Source organism: Saimiri boliviensis, chromosome 1, assembly GCF_048565385.1.
Source record: "Saimiri boliviensis isolate mSaiBol1 chromosome 1, mSaiBol1.pri, whole genome shotgun sequence".
Taxonomy (NCBI): Eukaryota; Metazoa; Chordata; class Mammalia; order Primates; family Cebidae; genus Saimiri; species Saimiri boliviensis.
Genome location: NC_133449.1, coordinates 178,504,698 through 178,522,257, shown reverse-complemented (window position 1 = coordinate 178,522,257; position 17,560 = coordinate 178,504,698). Strand labels below are relative to the sequence as shown.

Sequence of the window (17,560 nt, the reverse complement as noted above, 5' to 3'; positions counted from 1 at the left end):
ATGCATATTTAAAAAGTAATATTTTAATCCCCTCAATTTTTAAAAATTGAAAGTAGAATAAGCAATTCTTCAAAAAATATCTATTTTCCCTCATGCAACTGTTGCAATGATTTACCAAGGAAAATTAGAATAATCACTCAAATGAATGTTTAAAAGCCACTGTCACCACATGAAACCCTTTCCATTGGGACCAAGTTAGAAATGCTCATTTAAAATATTTAACTACTGCCTCTGTGTTACAGCCATTAATGTGTTCTAACTGAAGAGTTTCTCATTTGGGGTATTGACCTTGCTTGAATGCTAAGCCACTTCTTACTGCAGCTAATTGCAGATTCACAGAAAGGATTTTCTAGCATACTTGAGAGAAAATTCAGACTACTAGGGTACTTTTTTCTTTTCATGTAAATGCTTCCTTAAAATTATAACTGGCAAAGAAATTTATAGTTTACCAATTTTATATAAGATTATTCATTCTTTTTTTTCCTGAAATATTAAGCATGTTTGTTAGCAGTCTGTTTTCATGCAAAAATATATTTTCCCATTCTTTACATTCATTTTAAAGTATTTTATATTTTAAGTAACTATATCACATTTGTGCTTCATACATGTGGAAAATAAAGGATACTTCATTTTCTTTACTGCAGAAAAAGAAAAGGTTATTGGTTCTTCAACAGGTAATAAAATCAACTTAAATGCTGATTTGAAGTTGCTTAAGACATTACCTGATTGTAAAATATTCCAATGGAAAGTTCTATTTTTTTCACACTTGTAGTTTTAACTAAATTTAGAATGAAATCATAACTTGAGTAAATGCGGATTTCTGACTTTTTGAGTTCCTAATACATGGGGCTAGGCCTACCTACTACACCTGACCAGTCTCCGCTCCCATTTGCAAGGGAGGTCTCACTATTATATAAAGACATCTTCCACAGCAAAAGGAAAAACAGATTTGGTATATATTTTATAATATACACAAAGGACCTATTTGCAAAATATGAGAATTACTAACACATTTTAACAACGATAAAAAGGCCAGACATTCAAGAACATATTTACACTTAAGGAACTGATTCTCTGTTATACTTCTGGCTTAAATAGGATCCAATGCCCAAAATGAATGTGACCATGATAAGTACATGACCTTTTTCTATCTTTGTTCATGAGAAATACAAAATTTTTTCTCCTCCAGAATAAAGTTGGGAAATCTGAAGCAAGAAAGATTTTTCCATTGATACATAGGGTTTCATTTCTCATTTGTTACAAAATTAAGTGGCATTAAACAGAGAAATAGATAAATGTACATGCAATATATTTAGGGTCCACTATTTACTTTTCTGAGCACATCTGAACTAACCCATTTATTGGCCCAAGTGTAATGATTTCCACATAGATCTGGAACTCTAGCAATATAACATCTTTTAAGTGGCAAAAAGAAGAAATCTTAAGTTGTCCATAATCAATCATATCTATTATAAAGTATAAATAAAACAAAATAAGTTTTAAATTACTTGTTTATGTCACATTATTCAAAATTCTTTTGGAACTAAAGCCAACTATGAAATTTTAGTTGAATAGGAGGACAATGGTAACAGCTTCTTTCTTTGTTATTGAAATGTAAGGAACTTTCCCTTAAAATAGTATGAATATCCAGTTCAGGTAACAATTTTCACTTTTAATTAGTCAAATATATATTAAATATAAAAATCTAATGCTATACAGATGTTACCTTGGACATTTTAAGTATTAGTTTATTCAGAAGTGCCTTTAAAAATCAGTGTGCATAGAACTAGCTCATTTATTAAATGTCAAATTTATATGTACAACAGTGGGTCTTCAGAGAGAATATGCCCAAAGAATATTTAAAAAGACTAGATAAACATCAAATGAAACTGTGATTCACTTTTGATAAGACTGAAATATAAGTATATAATCACTGGTGCATATTTATCCAATAGGCCCATGTGATTATATGGTTTTTAACTAACAGGATTTATTTGTAAACTGCTTGGCATTCCTCCAAGGGAAAGGAGCTGCTAGACTACAAACACTGAGCTCATATATTTTAAATTAACACATGAATTGTATGTGGATTGTTCATATGCTTTCAGAGTCCTGACTCTATAAAAGAAAAACACCTTCCTGGAGACCATGCCTTTTTCAGATGTACAATCTATAGCTTAGAACTTAATTGCTATCCATCATATTTGGAGTTTAATTATATAAAATTGTTGACACCCCTATACAGGGTGTGTCTAAATATATAATGCAGGAAAGGAGGTTTTAGTGGTTAAACTTGGGCATGTTTAAAGATTTTAGGCATGGTATTATGCCATTAGGAGATATTTGTCTATGGACTTAAAAAGTTTTCTTGGGGCACTTTAAAGAGGTTTATCAAAGTTATATTGTTGAAAAACTATTTTCCCTGGAGATAATGTCGCCACCTTCCCACCTTCTGCCTTGGTATTCTTACTGGAAAAAAGTTAAGTTGTTCAGAATTACAGTCATATAGGGTTTCCAGGCATAGCATGGGCATGTTGGGAATGGAAGGCTAGAAGACCCCAGCAAGGAATATAGGTACATTAATTGCTGCCCACCCTGAGAAATAACTCTGAGTTTCTTCTCTCAAGTCTTCCTCAAGGATCCATTCACTGTAGAGTCAACAGATGACTTTTAGAATTCATTATGATAAGAGCATATGCATACCATCCTTGAATATTTTTACATTATATATTTTTTAGGTAGTTCTTGAATACTTTAATGAGCTTAATAAATAAGAAAAATGTATTGAAAGGTCTTTGTAAGTTAAATATTTCACACATTTTTTAAATATCTAAATTTGGCTGAGTGCAGTAGCTCATGCCTGTAATCCTAGCACTTAGGGAGGCCAAGGCAGGATTATCCCTTGAGCTTGGGAGTTTGAGACCAGCCTGAGCAACATAGTGAAACCTCATCTCTAAAAAGAAAAAGTTTTCAATTAGCCAGATGTGGTGGTGTGTGCCTCTAGTCTCAACTACTTGGGAGGCAGAAACAGGAGGATCGCTTGAGCCCAGGAGATGGAGACTGCAATGAGCCATGATTGAGCCTCTGCACTCCAGCCTACGTGACAGAACAGACCCTGTCTCAAAAAAAAAAAAAAAAAAAAAGAACAAAAAGAATTTCTGAATTTGTATTTTTCATGAATAAAAGTAAAAATCCGAGAGAAAACTTCTTCACATATGACAATATGGATTGTCCTGTTTAAAGAATCTGAAGTTACATAGACTATGAGTTATTATGTTTTGTTTTAGCATGATTCTGTACACCTAGCTTTAATTTTTGAAGTCTGATTTAATTGTAATTTTGACAATCAGTTATTGAATGAGGTAGTCCACATTGCCTAGATATTTGCTGCATCTGGTTACTATTTCACAAATAATTAAGTACAATATAGCAGTTATGTTTTTCCTTTATGTTTAATAGGAGTTCTGCGAACACTGAGAATATATTACTTTTAGTGGTACACAGTTCTTGAGAAAATGTCTTGATTTTTACATTGCCATTTGCGATATTTTTAGCAGCCTGCTACAATATCATTTTAATAATAAAAATAAAGTGTACTCAGTGATGATAGAGAAAATATTGTTAAAGACCTCTTGGGACAAGAAAAGGCTCAGTCATAAAATCAGATGCTTATTCATTTTTCACCTGTGTCATTTTGACTCATTACTTTCAAGAATAACTATAATATTGCTACACAGTCCATTATACGGAGAAGAACTTTCCTTGAACTTCACATGGAGATTGAGTAAAGCTCTTCTATTTGTTTTTTGAAGTACTCTCTCAGCTCAGGTCTTTTAGCCTTTAGTGTTGGTGTCAGCAAGCCATTTTGAACAGAGAACATGTCAGAATGGATGTGAATGGCTTTAACCTAAAAACCAAATGCAGAATAGCTCATTTATTAAATGTCAAACATTTAACAGACATAGAACACAGTATTTATTGTATACATGGTAAAAAGCAAAGAGGCACATGAGAGTAGATATAATAACATAGAGACATTATGCTAAGTCAAAATTACATTGAGAACATTTCAGCCCATTTTACGTATCTAAAAGCCACCTTTTTTCCCTTCCTATTCATTCATTTAGCCAGTCAACAGAAATAAATTACTTGCTTACTCTATGCCAGGCATTGAGGATACAAAGAGAAATCCTGAATGCCTCTTTCCTTTGGGAGTGCACATTCACATCCAGTAGTAGAGACAGAGAAACATTGGGCAATTATCAGTATGGTATGCACAGGACAAAGGGCATCCATCTCAGGCATCGGAGGGGAGAGGGAGAGGCAGTCAGAGAAGACTTCTGAAATCAGGTGAATGTTAAATAATGGGTTATAGTTAATCATCAAAGGGGGTGAAGTGGGTGGAGAAGGGCATTGCAGGCAGAGGCAACCCCAAAAACAAAGCTATGGGAGTGAGAAATGACAGTGTGAAAAGGGAACTCTAAGTGGTTTCTTGTTACATAAAACAAGAGGCAATGAGTGTGAGGGATGAAGCTGAAGTGGTAGACAAGCCAGTTTATGAAGGAGCTCAAACTTTACTCCAAAGACAATAGTAAAATACTGAAGGTTTTTAGTTAGGGTAATGGCATGGCTGAATACACATTTTTGAAAGATCTCTCCAAGAGAAATGGGCAGATTGTTTCTGAAATATTTAAAATTGGGAGCAGGTCAAATGATATGGTCAGGCTTTTTGTCTCCACTCAAATCTCATCTTCAACTGTAATCCCCAGGTGTTTGGGGAGAGACCTGGTGGGAAGTGATTGGATTATGGGGACGGTTTCCCCAATGGTGTTCTTTTGATAGTGAGTGAATTCTCATAAGATCTGATGGTTTTATAAGAGGATCCTCCCCCTTGGCTCACCCCACTCTCTCCTGCAGCTTTGTGAAGAAGGTGCCTGCTTCCCCTTTGGCCATGACTGTAAGTTTCCTGAGGCCTCCCCAGCCACGTGGATCTGGAGTCAATTAAATTTCTTTCCTTTATAATTTTCTCAGTCTTGGTAAGTTCTTTACAGCAGTGTGAGACTGGACTAATACAGCAACTAATCAGAAGAATCTGGCCAATTCATTGGAATGAAGATAAAAACCTACACTCAGGGCAGTGGCACAGACAGAGACAAGTAAGCAGCTCTAATAATGATTCAGAGATAAACTGGCAAAATGTAGGAGAGAGGCAGGCAGTCCCAAGGACTCCTGGGTTTCTGGTTTGGATGGCTGCATAAAGGTGGTAGTGCCATTCATAGAGGAATACAAAGTCTCAGGAGGACATGATGAGTTCAAGTAAAATAAAAATGAGTTCAAGTTTGAAAAACCTTTATCTTACTTATTGAAAGGATTTCTACTTGGATATGCAATTTAAATAGCTGTAAATCTTGGCTAAAGATGGGCATCATCTTTATGGCATAATCTGTGGTTAAAGATAGGTATCATCTTAAATAGCTGGAAATCTTGGCTAAAGATGGGTATCATCAACAATCAAGTGTTTCAAAATCAGATATGGTTCTTGTAAAAAGGGTTTTGTTTGAAAACTCTCTAAAGAAGCATAGGATTTAGGAAGGAATAGGGCTGCTGTTATTTGTACCCTATAGAATATACTTTTTTCCTAATTTGTTGTTACCAAATATAAACCGTCCTTGGAGATCCAATATTTATTGGAAACAGGTCCCAAGGGAGATGTTTTTAAACCATAGTGCACTGAGAACTAGGAGATCTGCAGAGGCCACTGCTGGGGTTGGTATGGAAATGGGGTTCAGATAGATAAGGGTAGAAAGGAGACTGAGAAGGGTGGGACAATGAGGAGGGATGAGGTGAGGTGCTTAAGAGAAAGCACGTGTATGGAGAAGCTGTCATTCAAGCCTTAAACCAACCTGAGTAGCACTGCTCTTATGTTTTGTGCATGCTCAATTTTTATACAAGATGTTATTTAAGTTCTACTGAAGTTTGGAAATCACTATTTGATGACAAAATTAATTAGTTTAAAGAAAACATTAATACAATCAAAATCAAATTTAACCTCAGATGCAAAGATTTAATGCAGTAGTAACTAACCTTTACTGTCAAAATAAAACAACTGAAAAATGGACAGTGCTAATATCCTTTTCAAAAAAAATTTCTCTTTTGATAGAAGCACAATCATATAAGTACTTCTGGTAAGTGCAAACCATCTATCCACCTTCTTTTGTTGTTAAAATTAATACTATCCTTTTTTAAAAGGAGATACAAATGCCAAGATATAATTTCTACAGTGCTCTTGCAGCCTGAGTTTCAGCTTGTCTGCATTCCTAACAACATACAGGAATTACAGATGTAGGAGAACCTTGTGTAATTGGGACAAGAGACTATGTTCAGTATAGGAACTTGGGGTGAATATCTTTGAAAAGCCAGCAGTGACAAGCAGAAGCTACTAAAAAAATACAGTACTGGAAATATACATTTCATAAGGAGAGATATAGAATGTGATTTATATGGTTAAGTAGAAATGTAAAAGAACACATTATTATCTTAGGAAGGAAGAACTGCATCAACAGGTAGATTTGGAATATCTGTCAGGCAAGCTACCTGCTCAAACCTAAATAGCTGAGTGGGACATCTTTAGCTCCATGTGGCTGTCTACAAAATAATTCTGAGTGAGAAGAGGCTGTATCATCAAAAACAAAGGGAGGGAGAAAGATTTACCAACCAAATGGAGGGCAAAAATAAATAAATAAAAAGGAGTTGCAATTCTTGCCTCTGATAAAATAGACTTTAAAGCAACAAAGATCAAAAGAGGCAAAGAAGGACATTACATAATGGTAAAAGGATCAATGCAACAAGAAGAGCTAATGATCCTAAATATATACGCACCCAACGCAGGAACACCCAGATACATAAGACTTATAAAGAGACTTAGACTCCCACACAATAATAGTGGGAGACTTCAACATCAATATTAGACAGATCAACAAGAAAGAAAATCAACAAGGATATCGAGGACTTGAACTCACATCCGGAACAAGTAAACTTAATAAACATTTATAGAACTCTCCACTTCACATACACAAAATATACACTCTCATCAGTACCACATCACACCTACTCACAGGTTTAAATGAAATATTGGTTGGCTGCTTGCTTGTTATTTTCTTCCCTCATTTTTTCCTGTCTCCATTATTAAGCACAATTATTGGCATAAAAGAGGTTTTCAATAACCATTTTTAGACTGCATTCTAGCCTGGGCAATAAAGCAACGTTCCCGTTCTCTCTTTCTTCCTTGCCTTCATTCTTTTTTCTTCTTTCTTTCTCTCTTTCTTTTTTCTTTCTTTCTTTTAAAAAATAAATAAATAAATAAACCCTTTAGGGAAAAAAAAATGCAAAAACCAAAGTCTGCTGTGGTATCGACAGGACCAGAGATTGTGTAAATGTCAAACTCTTGGCACCTCAATGTTGAAGGGCTGCTGGCTCCCCTCACCTGCCTCCCCTGCCTCTCCTGTTTCCGAAAAAAAAAAAAAAAAAAAAAAAAAAAAAAAAAAAAGAAAGAAAGAAAGAAAAAAAGACAGCCTTGCAGAAGGCCAAGCAATATAGCAGCCTGCTCTGGGCTCACCTTTCAGTGCCTTAGTGAGCAGGTCAGAGCGGCACTGCTGCCAGGCTGCCAGCCCCTGCTCTGGCCTGTCCTACGTCCCTTGGACTATTTAAATCCTTCTGTAAAAATACCTATGTAACCTGCCTGAGTGACTAGGAAGTACAGTCAGTAAGTGGAAAAAAATGAATCAATCAGTTGTTTAACTGACACTGACTTTAACTGTGGGTCACAAATCTGTAAGTTTTTTTCAGAGGTAAATCAATGATAAAGCACATGTTCATTTTTTATAATAACTATTTTCTCATAAAGCCAAACCGTCCAATTGTGAACTTGTAAAAAAGGTATGAGAGTCCTTATTCTCTCCTTATGCCAAATACTTTATCAAACTAGAATTTCCATTTTTTAATTCACAAAGTTTTTGTTAGGAAAAGAAAGAAGATGCCTAATGTTAGCTTCCCTTTCTGAAACTATACTCTTTTCACTGAAAAGAGATTCTACAGGTTTTAAAAAATAATTTAGAAATAATGTAATATTTAAATATGGCACTGGAATAAAATATTTCAAAATTGTCCACTCATGCCAACTTATAAAAGCACAAACTTTTCATAATTTTAGAGAAACATAGTATTTTAAGTTTTTCAATTGTCTTAATGAAATCCTTTAAGACAATATTGCTTATAGGTAATAAACACAGAGTGAGTAATTTAGGACAGGAGAGATAAAGTAAAAAAACGTTTAAATGAGTTAGGGAATGCTCAGTTCATTTCTGATTTAAAGACAAGTTGGTTAGGTAATCATTACAATGACAGGAAATACAATAATTTGCTTTTTGAGACGGAGTCTCACTCTGGAGTGCAGTGGCTTGATCTTGGCTCACTGCAAACTTTGTCCACCCTCTCACCCAGGTTCGATGATTCTCTTGCTTCAGCCTCCCAAGTAGCTGGGCTTATAGGCTCTACTCGGCTAATTTTTGTATTTTTAGTAGAGACAGGGTTTCACCATATTGGCCAGGCTTGGTCTTGAACTCCTCACCTTGTGATCCATCTGCCTCGGCCTTCCAAAGTGCTGGGATTACAGGCATGAGCCACCACACCCCGCCAATAAAATATTTTTAGTAAGGGCTTAATTAGTCAGAAATCGAAAAATCTATCAAGTGTCAAAGTTCATATTGTACTGCCTATGCAAATTAATAAGGGATATAAATGTCAAGCAAATCATTAAATCATGGTTAAGAATGCTCAAATACTTCCCAGCTACCTATCTACTCATTAAAATACATCTTCTGAAGATCTCCATAAATTAATAATGATTGGCATAGTTCTAGGAATTGTCTGTTCTTGGAAAATAAATTATATCAATTGTTTTTCTAAATCAAAGTTTAATTCAGATCAACCAAGTCCAGTAAGTCTGAACTAAAACTTTTGTTGAATGACTTAAACTCTGAATACTGAACTTGAATATCTATTTGTGCATGTGTGTGTATGTGTGTGTGTTTAATTAGAGTTATGCCTACTTAATTGGCCATTCATTTTTGAGGAAGACGGAAAAGGACAAGCTGACAATGCATTATGGATTAACTGAAATAATTTATGTTGAGCTGTGGATCACAACTGAGAGCACACCCTCCTCAGGCATGAGGTTTAGTTTTTGCTTTCCTGTGGTCAGCTGAGGGCACACACTGGCTGTGGTGGGAAGGATGCCACAGACCAACAAGGAAGAGAATGGGAACAGAGAAAATCAAAAGGCAACAGCCTTGGCAATAAAACTAAAGGCCTCTGAGATGCCACATGACTTCCCTGTATTTGAGGTTACCATGGTGAGGGCAGATTATTAGAGCAGAAACTCTGCTAAAGGCATGTGGAAAGTCAAGAACATGTCTCCTCTCAGTGAAATCTCTAACCAGAGCAATGGTTAACACTGGAAACTTAACCAAAGGTCCCTTTTAAGCATAATCTTAAGAGTGGGTATATTTTTTCCATGAAGAGGAATCTGGGTGTCACGACGCTCTGTGTGCCCTGGGGCAGGTCCCACATGCAAACACCAGCAGGGGGCGTGCAGGCCTTGTGAACGCACCAGGATGTCCGCAGGAACTGAGCAGCTTAGGCAAGCCTGTCCCCAGTAGGCAGCAGCCAGCCAGAGCTTCAAATCACCACATTGGCCCAGACCAACCAGGCCTACGACCATTCATTTGTGGCGCCTGGTCTACACGATCACAGAGGATCCCATTGCTCAACTCCCCACTGAGGAAGGGCAATGAAGTCAGTTCTAGCATACTTGGAAATTTAAATAATTAATATGCCAAAATTGACCTTTTTCATTTAGAAAGATAAATGTAACTTACCTGAATGCCTCAGATTTTATACTTTTAAAAAATATCTATTTACCTAGCTAGGCCTAAATTACTCTAAAACATACTGACAGATGAGGGTAAAGCAGTGTTTCTCAAAATGGATTAATGTAAAGATCTATTTAAAAAGATAAACAATATTTTTAGTCCCTGAAACTATGCTTAGATTTCCTTAGTTTGAAACCAAAAAATTAAAATTGTAATCAACGAAAATACTTTTATTGCTAATTAAAGCACTGTAAGAGTTTTATATTTTAAAATGCTTTTCAATGTTTTTAGGTTATCAAGTGAACATACAAAATTTTAAGATTCTCATCAAACTTGCAGAACCTCACCACTAAATTTGGGGAAACAAACTTGTATGAAAACAATTATTTTAATGAAATGCTTATTTTATAAAAAATAATTATTTTAAATATAAGGACATTTTAAAAAATCAGTATATTATTAATATTTTTCCATTTGAACCATTTTTCTCTTTGAATTTTTGACAAAAGAGGATATATGGATGGTAGATGTAAGTCAGACTAAGTAAGCTTATGAACCCAGTTACAGTAAGAACCCAACCTCACAGAAAGAAGTCTTAGAGGACTGCTGTGTCCTCTCCCAAAGCATTCTGTTTCTTCCTCTTTACAGAGGTCATGCTGGGCTGACAGGTCACTGGCCCGAAGAGAATAATCTTTCCAATGTCTTCCTAACAAGCAAGCTTGTCTGCTAAAGCCAAGAAGACAGTCTCCATAAAAATAAAAATAAGGTGTGACTGTCATCTTCGGTAATGCAGGCAGCTTAGAAGACAGATCATGTACACATGATCTACTAGTTGCAGCTAGGGTATTATTTCAGCCTTATGAAAGTCTGTAATTATAAGAATGAGTGCAATCTCTTCTGACATGTGACCTATTTTGGTTCAGGAGGCAGCTTGAAACAGGTCTTCGGGGTCTATTGGCACACAGCCTGCTGGCAGGCCACACCATGAAAAGTCAACAATCTAGGTCAGGGTCACCATGGGTTAATTTAATTTTCATCACTCCCTAAAGGGCTGTAATGAGTATGGGGAAGGTAACCGTTACCTGCTCAAAAGAATGGAGTCCACTTTCTTTTCCTAACCTCACCATATCTTCCAAAATGGCTTTCTTCAGATCCTGAATCAAACCATATGAGAAAAATTACAAGTCAAGAACACATTTCAAAACGAGGAAACAACTTTGAAGTGCAACTGGTGATTGCGCCAACATGTGCTAACCCACAACATGTGCTAACAACTGAGGCTGATACTCCCTGGCAGCACTCCTATTACTGCATCTCATCAGGCAACTAAGTACCTGTAATGGCCAAGGGAGTGACCGTGAACAGGCTAAGGGACCACTTTTTTTTAAGCAGCCTTATTGGTGAGCCTGGTGAGTCTTGCTACGCCCAGGTGAGTACAAGGCCCAGGGCACAGTGGGAGAGGGAGGGTCTATGGCTGCTGCTAAGAAATGGACCATGTGATTCAAGAAGTTACATTGAGTCGGAGCATGGTGACCTCCTCCTCAGAGTTCTATATGTGCCATTAGAAGGGTTCAGGAAGGTGTGACTAGCTAATGCTCTAAGCAGGAAGAATTGTGCTGCTTTTTCCATTCCATGACTAGCTGTCTATGCCCAATAGAGACAAAATCCACCTTATATGTGAGGGAGCACGGCAGGTGAGTGAGAAAGCCTATGCTCACATCTGACTTTGCTGCTAACCAGCTTTGTGACCTTGGGTAAGTTACCACCCTCCCTGGACTCTCCTCTAAGCTACAAAGTAACAGAGCTGGATAAGCTTTCTGTAATGCCTCCTGGCTTAAAATCCAAATGTTTGTCAAGAAATATGAGTTTCTTCAGTAACAAAAAAAGACAAATCTCTGGTTTAGGATCGATCCCCACCATGTATAAAGTAATGTTAGAAATTCTGTACGAGTTCAAATTTCACTGGTCTACAGCTTTTCTATTTTCTCATTACGTGGTATCACAAAACATTCAGTAATTTTTCAGGAGGCAGCCCCAAGATACCAACCTTACTTGTGCAGAGATCTGCATATGTTCCTTCAATTCCTCTCTTCTGTGCCCAGGAGGGCATAACTTCAGGGTCAGGCACAACAATGCCTACCAAAAAGGCCTGCAGTGCTCACCAAAAGAGAACACAGTGATGACAAATGCTTTTAAAGTGGTTATTTGTGGTCCAGCATTAAAATTCTCAGACTCCACCTTTTTCAAAAACTAAGTATATGCTTATAAAACATTTGCTCACATCATAAAACATTTCTGCCAATATATCACATGTTCATTTTCTGATATATTCCTCTAGTTTTATATAAAAATAGTAAGTTTAAGGACTCTAAGAATCAGTAAAGTTAGATTGATATGCACCGTTGATTCTCATGCCAATCTCAAATCAGCACATCTTTAGGATGCTGATCAAACAACTCTCTGATCCAAATTCTGTGAACCAAAAACCAAATGCTTCTCAAGATTACCTGGCTACTTTGAAATGGTTTCATTAATACGATCTTCATTCATGAAAGACTTCATTTTAATTATTTTTTATTTCGAGGCAAGGTTTCACTCTGTTGCCTAGGCAGGAGTTCAGTGGTGTGATCATGGCTCAGTGCAGCCTCCACCTCCTGGGGTCAAGCAATCCTCCCACCTCAGCCTCCCAAGTAGCTGGGACTACAGGGGCATGCCACCACATGTTGCTAATTTTTGTATTTTTTGTAGAGATAGGGTTTTGGCATGTTACCCAGGCTGGTCTCAAACTTCTGGGCTCAAGCAATCCTCCTGCTTCAGTCTCCCAAAGTATTGGGATTACAGACATGAACCACCATGCCAGGCCTATTTTAATTTTTAAAGCATTCCTTAAAAAAAATTTCATAATATTTAATTATAGAAATGCAATGACAGTACAGAATATATTTAACATCAGGCTGGGCATGGTGGCTCACACCTGTAATCCCAGCACTTTGGGAGGCCGAGGCAGGTGGATCACTTGAGGTCAGGAGTTCAAGACCAGCCTGGCCAACATAGCGAAACCCTGTCTCTACTAAAAATACACACAAAAAAAAATTAGTTGGGGATGGTGGTGTGCGCCTATAGTCCCAGCTATTGGGGATGGGGAGGGAGGGTGAAGGGCCTTAGGTAGGAAGATGGCTAGAGCCCAGAAGGGAGGTTGAGGCTACAGTGAGCCATGACTGTGACACTGCACTCCGGCCTGGGTGAAAGAGCAAAATCCTGTCTCAATAATAATAACAGTAATAATGATTTTTTTAAAAACAAAAATAAAAACAGTAGAAACTCTGAATCTTGCTCTAGTACTTTATCTCAAAAATCCTTGGAAATAGGTGAAGCGTAAGTGAAAAGGAGTGGGAATGTTCATTAGTACTACTTTAGGCAACTTACTTGACCTAATTTCATTTTAACACACTGTAAGTAATTAAGATTCTCCTTTAAAAAGGAGTTTTCTCTCAGGTTTTAAAATGCAGAGGAGAATCTGGTATCCGATTGGAGGTTAATGTTTAATCTGGATTTTTCAGCATGCCCAGGATGTGTGGGAGGGCTGAAGCCCGGGGGCCTCACCTTTAAGCTGTCCCCATGGACATAGATTTGCGCTACAGGTTGGCTCCGGATGTAGATGTTCTCAATCTTCTCGGGTGCAACATATTCTCCCTGAGCAAGTTTAAATATGTGCTTTTTCCGATCAATAATTTTAAGAGTTCCTGCCTGCAGAGTTGGACAAACAGCTTTATAAAAACATGGCACTCTCAAACTTGAAGACTTTACTCCTCAGTGCCATAATCCCTCACCCCTGCCCTACCCCACCCTGCAGACCCCACCCCAATTTCTTTTCCTTCTATCGTGTCTGCTTTTAGGGAGCTGCAGGGCCCCTGGAGAGAACTGCTGTGCACTGAAGCTTGATGACATACAAGCTCTGCTGGGCCATGAGCATCCACTGTCCTTTCCCCTCAGCAGTTAGCCCCCAACACATCACCTCCCACCACTGCCACCCTCAGACCTAGCAGCAGGTGTCCTCCCCTCCTCCTTCTTGGAGGCCCACCGCCCTTCCATCACGGCACCCCTTGCACACACACCCTTGCTCCAGTTGCCCTTTATCTCACTAGCATCTTTGGTTCACTCCATTAGACCACTCTCAGGTCTCTTGCCCAGCTACTTCCTCAACCTCTAAAGAGCAGCTTCTGTATCCTCTGGCATATAGCACAGACCTGGCAGAGCCCCTGTGCCTCCCACCTGCCATGACAGATGGCACTAGGAGCCCAGGCCCCTGCAGGATCTCTGCAGCAGGCAGGTTACCTCCTCGGACAGGCTTAACCTTTGAATGTTACAATTTCCTCACCCCCACTGACAATGCACCTTGGGGTAACCACTGTTTTCTCTTCATTGGTCACTCTCAAGTCAGTCCAAGCTTCCAGCTCTTCACTGAGCTCCAGATCCAGAACCCAAATACCCTTGGAATGCTTCAAAAAACAAGGCTGATTTGTCTCAGAGGATGTAACATGCTCGTAAATGAAGCTCATGACCAATCTTCACAAGCTTGCCCCAGCATCCAAACCCCAAACCTGAAGATGACGTTGCTGTTTGCGTCTCCTGGGATCTCCAGCAGTCAGGCTCACCCGTCCTTGTTCACAAATCCATCTCATATCCACCACCTCCTCCCAACAAAAACACTTCCTGACTGGTCTTCTGAACACACTCTATCCCCACTCCATCTGCCAGTGCCAGAGCAATCTCTCCAGAAGAGAAAAATGAGCAGGCTCTGTTGTGCTTAAAACCCAGGCTGGACATCAGGCAGTTTCCCTACCCCAGCTTCTTTGGTCCTCATGATCCATTAGCTGGGTGTTGTAATCCAGCTGAGGAAAATGAGGATGAGAAAGGTTAATTAAATCCTTTAAAGCCACATAGCTAGCAGATAGGGGAACCAGGATTTCAACCACGGACCTTCTGGAACAGAAGACCATCCTTACTCCTTGATCTATTTAATATGATTTCAAAAAATATATATATTTTTGAGTTGGTGTCTCACTCTGTTGCCAGGCTGGAGTGCAGTGGCACAGTTTTGGCTCACTGCAACCTCTGCTTCCTGGGTTCAAGTAATTCTACTGCCTCAGCCTCCCGAGTAGCTGGGACTACAGGCATGCAGTGCACCACCATGCCCAGCTAATTTTGTATTTTTAGTAGAGATGGGGTTTCACCATGTTGGCCAAGATGGTCTTGATCTCTTGACAAAATAATATTTTCTAAAGCACAAATGTCTTTATAGACGATTTCTACCTAAGTTTCAAGAATGAATTCTTCAAACCTTGCACACACTCTTCCAGAAAACAGAGGGAAAAACCCACTTACCAACTCATTCAATAAGCTGACAACAAAACAATAATATGTTGTATGTAATAAGAAAATTCACGTTGGGAGGCCGAGGTGGGTGGATCACCAAGTAGGGAGTTCGAGATTACCATGGCCAATATGGTAAAACCCCATCACTACTAAAAATATAAAAACTGGCCAGGCATGGTGGTGGGCACCTGCAGTCCCAGCTACTCAGAAGGCTGAGTCAGGAGAATTGCTTGAACCCGGGAGGTGGATGTTGCAGTAAGCCGAGATCATGCCACTGTAGTCACTCCAGCTTGAGTGACAGGGCAAGATTCCAGCTCAAAAAAAAAAAAAAAAAAGGAAAAAATTACAGATCAATCTTATTTGTGGGCATAAATGGAAAGCTCAGACACAATTTTTAGACAAAATATTATTTAAAAAGTCACATCATGGCTAAGTTGAATTATGTCAAGAATGCATGATTTGCTTTACATGAGAAGTATAGAAAAAATAAGTATCTCAATAGCTGCAGTAAGTTTTAATTAAATTTCAAAAATCATTTAAAAATAATAATGTAAAAAATGAACTCTCACAGACTACCTGCCTGGAACCTTAGGCTGTGTGCTCAAGCACAACACTAAGTGCTCTACATGAATCAATTTATTTGCGTCACATTACCCCCTGAATGGTGGATGATTTCACTCAAGTTACAGAGCATCAACAGCAGATCCAGGGATTTGTGAGCCTTCAAGCTTTTACAATATTGAGGGCCCTCTTTAAGAATCACGTAAAATGAAGTGCAGGACCTTGGAATGGGCTGATGCAAGGGAGGGGGCCTGAAGCCTGAGCTTCCTGAGCCAACGGGACAATCCACCCTCTGTAGGTGTTCAGGGCCTGCTGACCTCTCTAGCCTCTCTCTCCCATACCTATGAGCCTTCAGTTGGAATTTGCTACCTTGCACATCTAGTGCTTCTATTCAGCACATGTTACTACCCTGCCCTGACTATCCTTCCCACTCCCTACTCTTAGAACATGACTCATATCCTACAACTTGGATCCAGTAGCTGCCTGTCCCCCTCTGCCTCTCCCCAGGTGAGTGTGTCCCCAGCTCATGGCCATCACATTGGGTTGGGAACTGTCTAATCATGCATATCTTCCCTAAGCAGAGTCCCTGGGCCAGGGCACTCACTAGAGATACATCTTTGCCTGGGGCAGGGATAAGGGGTTCTCAAAGGGAAGTACACAGGCCCAGGCAGGAGCAGATCCACTCACTAGCCCACTCAGCCCCCACTGGGCTCAACATCATTCATGTGCTTGATAAACTCCACACCTCAAAATGTCCACTCAAACCTTAGCACTTCCCAAAGACACAGGAGAGGCTCTTGGGGTGGGCTCCACCAGGCAAGGGTTGTTACTGTCAGTGACAGCTGTTTTCTGGTCAAAGTATTCATCTAAGCATCTCCTATGTGCCAGGCATTGTGCTAAGTTCTTCACAAGCATAATCTCATTTGTTCTTCAAAAAAATAACTTTATTTTTCTTCTTTTTTAACAAACATTTTTAAGGGATAAAAGCCAGGCCAGGTGCAGTGGCTCATACCCGTAATCCCAGCACTTTGGGAGGCCAAGAAGGGCAGATCACTTGAGGTCAGGGGTTCAAAAACCGGCCTGCCCAACATGTTGAAACCCTGTCTCTACAAAAATACAAAAAAGTTAGCCAGATGTGATGGTGTACATCTGTAGTCCCAGCTACTAGGGAGGCTGAGGCAGGAGAGTCGCTTGAACCCAGGAGGTGAAGGTTGCAGTGAGCCAAGATCTCATCACTGCACCCCAGTCTGGGTGACAGAACAAGACTCCATTTCATAAATAAATAAGTAATAAAGGATAAAGTCCAGATCCTCACAACACAACAGTAACTTCAGAGGTAAGGAATGTTATGATCCCCATTTTAAAAATGAGAGAATGAGGCAGAGTGGTTTTGGCTAAAAACTGGGGCCCATGGCCAAGGAATGCCATGAAGGCTTGTTCGCCTGTTCTGTAAGTGAGCCAGAGTGAAGCCACAGAGGGGGATGAGGCTCTGCTCAAGGTTACATTAGCAACTGCTGGCAAAGCCACAGGAACTAAGGCATCCTCCCACCTGGCTTCAAGCTTTCCCCTTCATTCAGTGCCACCTTTTGGCTGAGGGCCAGCATTGGTGGGCTCATAGGCCCTGCCCTTTTCAGTCCTAGATACATGTATCCCGTGTTCCTCCTACTTCACATCAGATTCCGTACACTGTTGGG

General features: G+C 39.2%; 1 protein-coding gene across 7 annotated transcripts in view; it reads right to left on the bottom strand.

Moving 5' to 3' along the window:
* Positions 1–938: 938 nt before the first annotated feature.
* The window catches only part of ACSL6 (acyl-CoA synthetase long chain family member 6), a 60,971-nt gene continuing 44,349 nt past the window's right edge, over positions 939–17,560 (bottom strand). For all 7 annotated transcript variants that reach the window (XM_010339011.2, XM_010338991.2, XM_010338998.2 and 4 more), the window contains 4 exons: positions 13,533–13,676; positions 11,977–12,078; positions 11,012–11,083; positions 939–3,907 (listed from right to left, as the gene is read on the bottom strand). In XM_010339011.2, the coding sequence (XP_010337313.1) occupies positions 3,770–3,907; positions 11,012–11,083; positions 11,977–12,078; positions 13,533–13,676 (456 nt within the window). In that variant the 3' untranslated portion in view covers positions 939–3,769. The remainder of the gene's footprint in view (positions 3,908–11,011; positions 11,084–11,976; positions 12,079–13,532; positions 13,677–17,560) is intronic.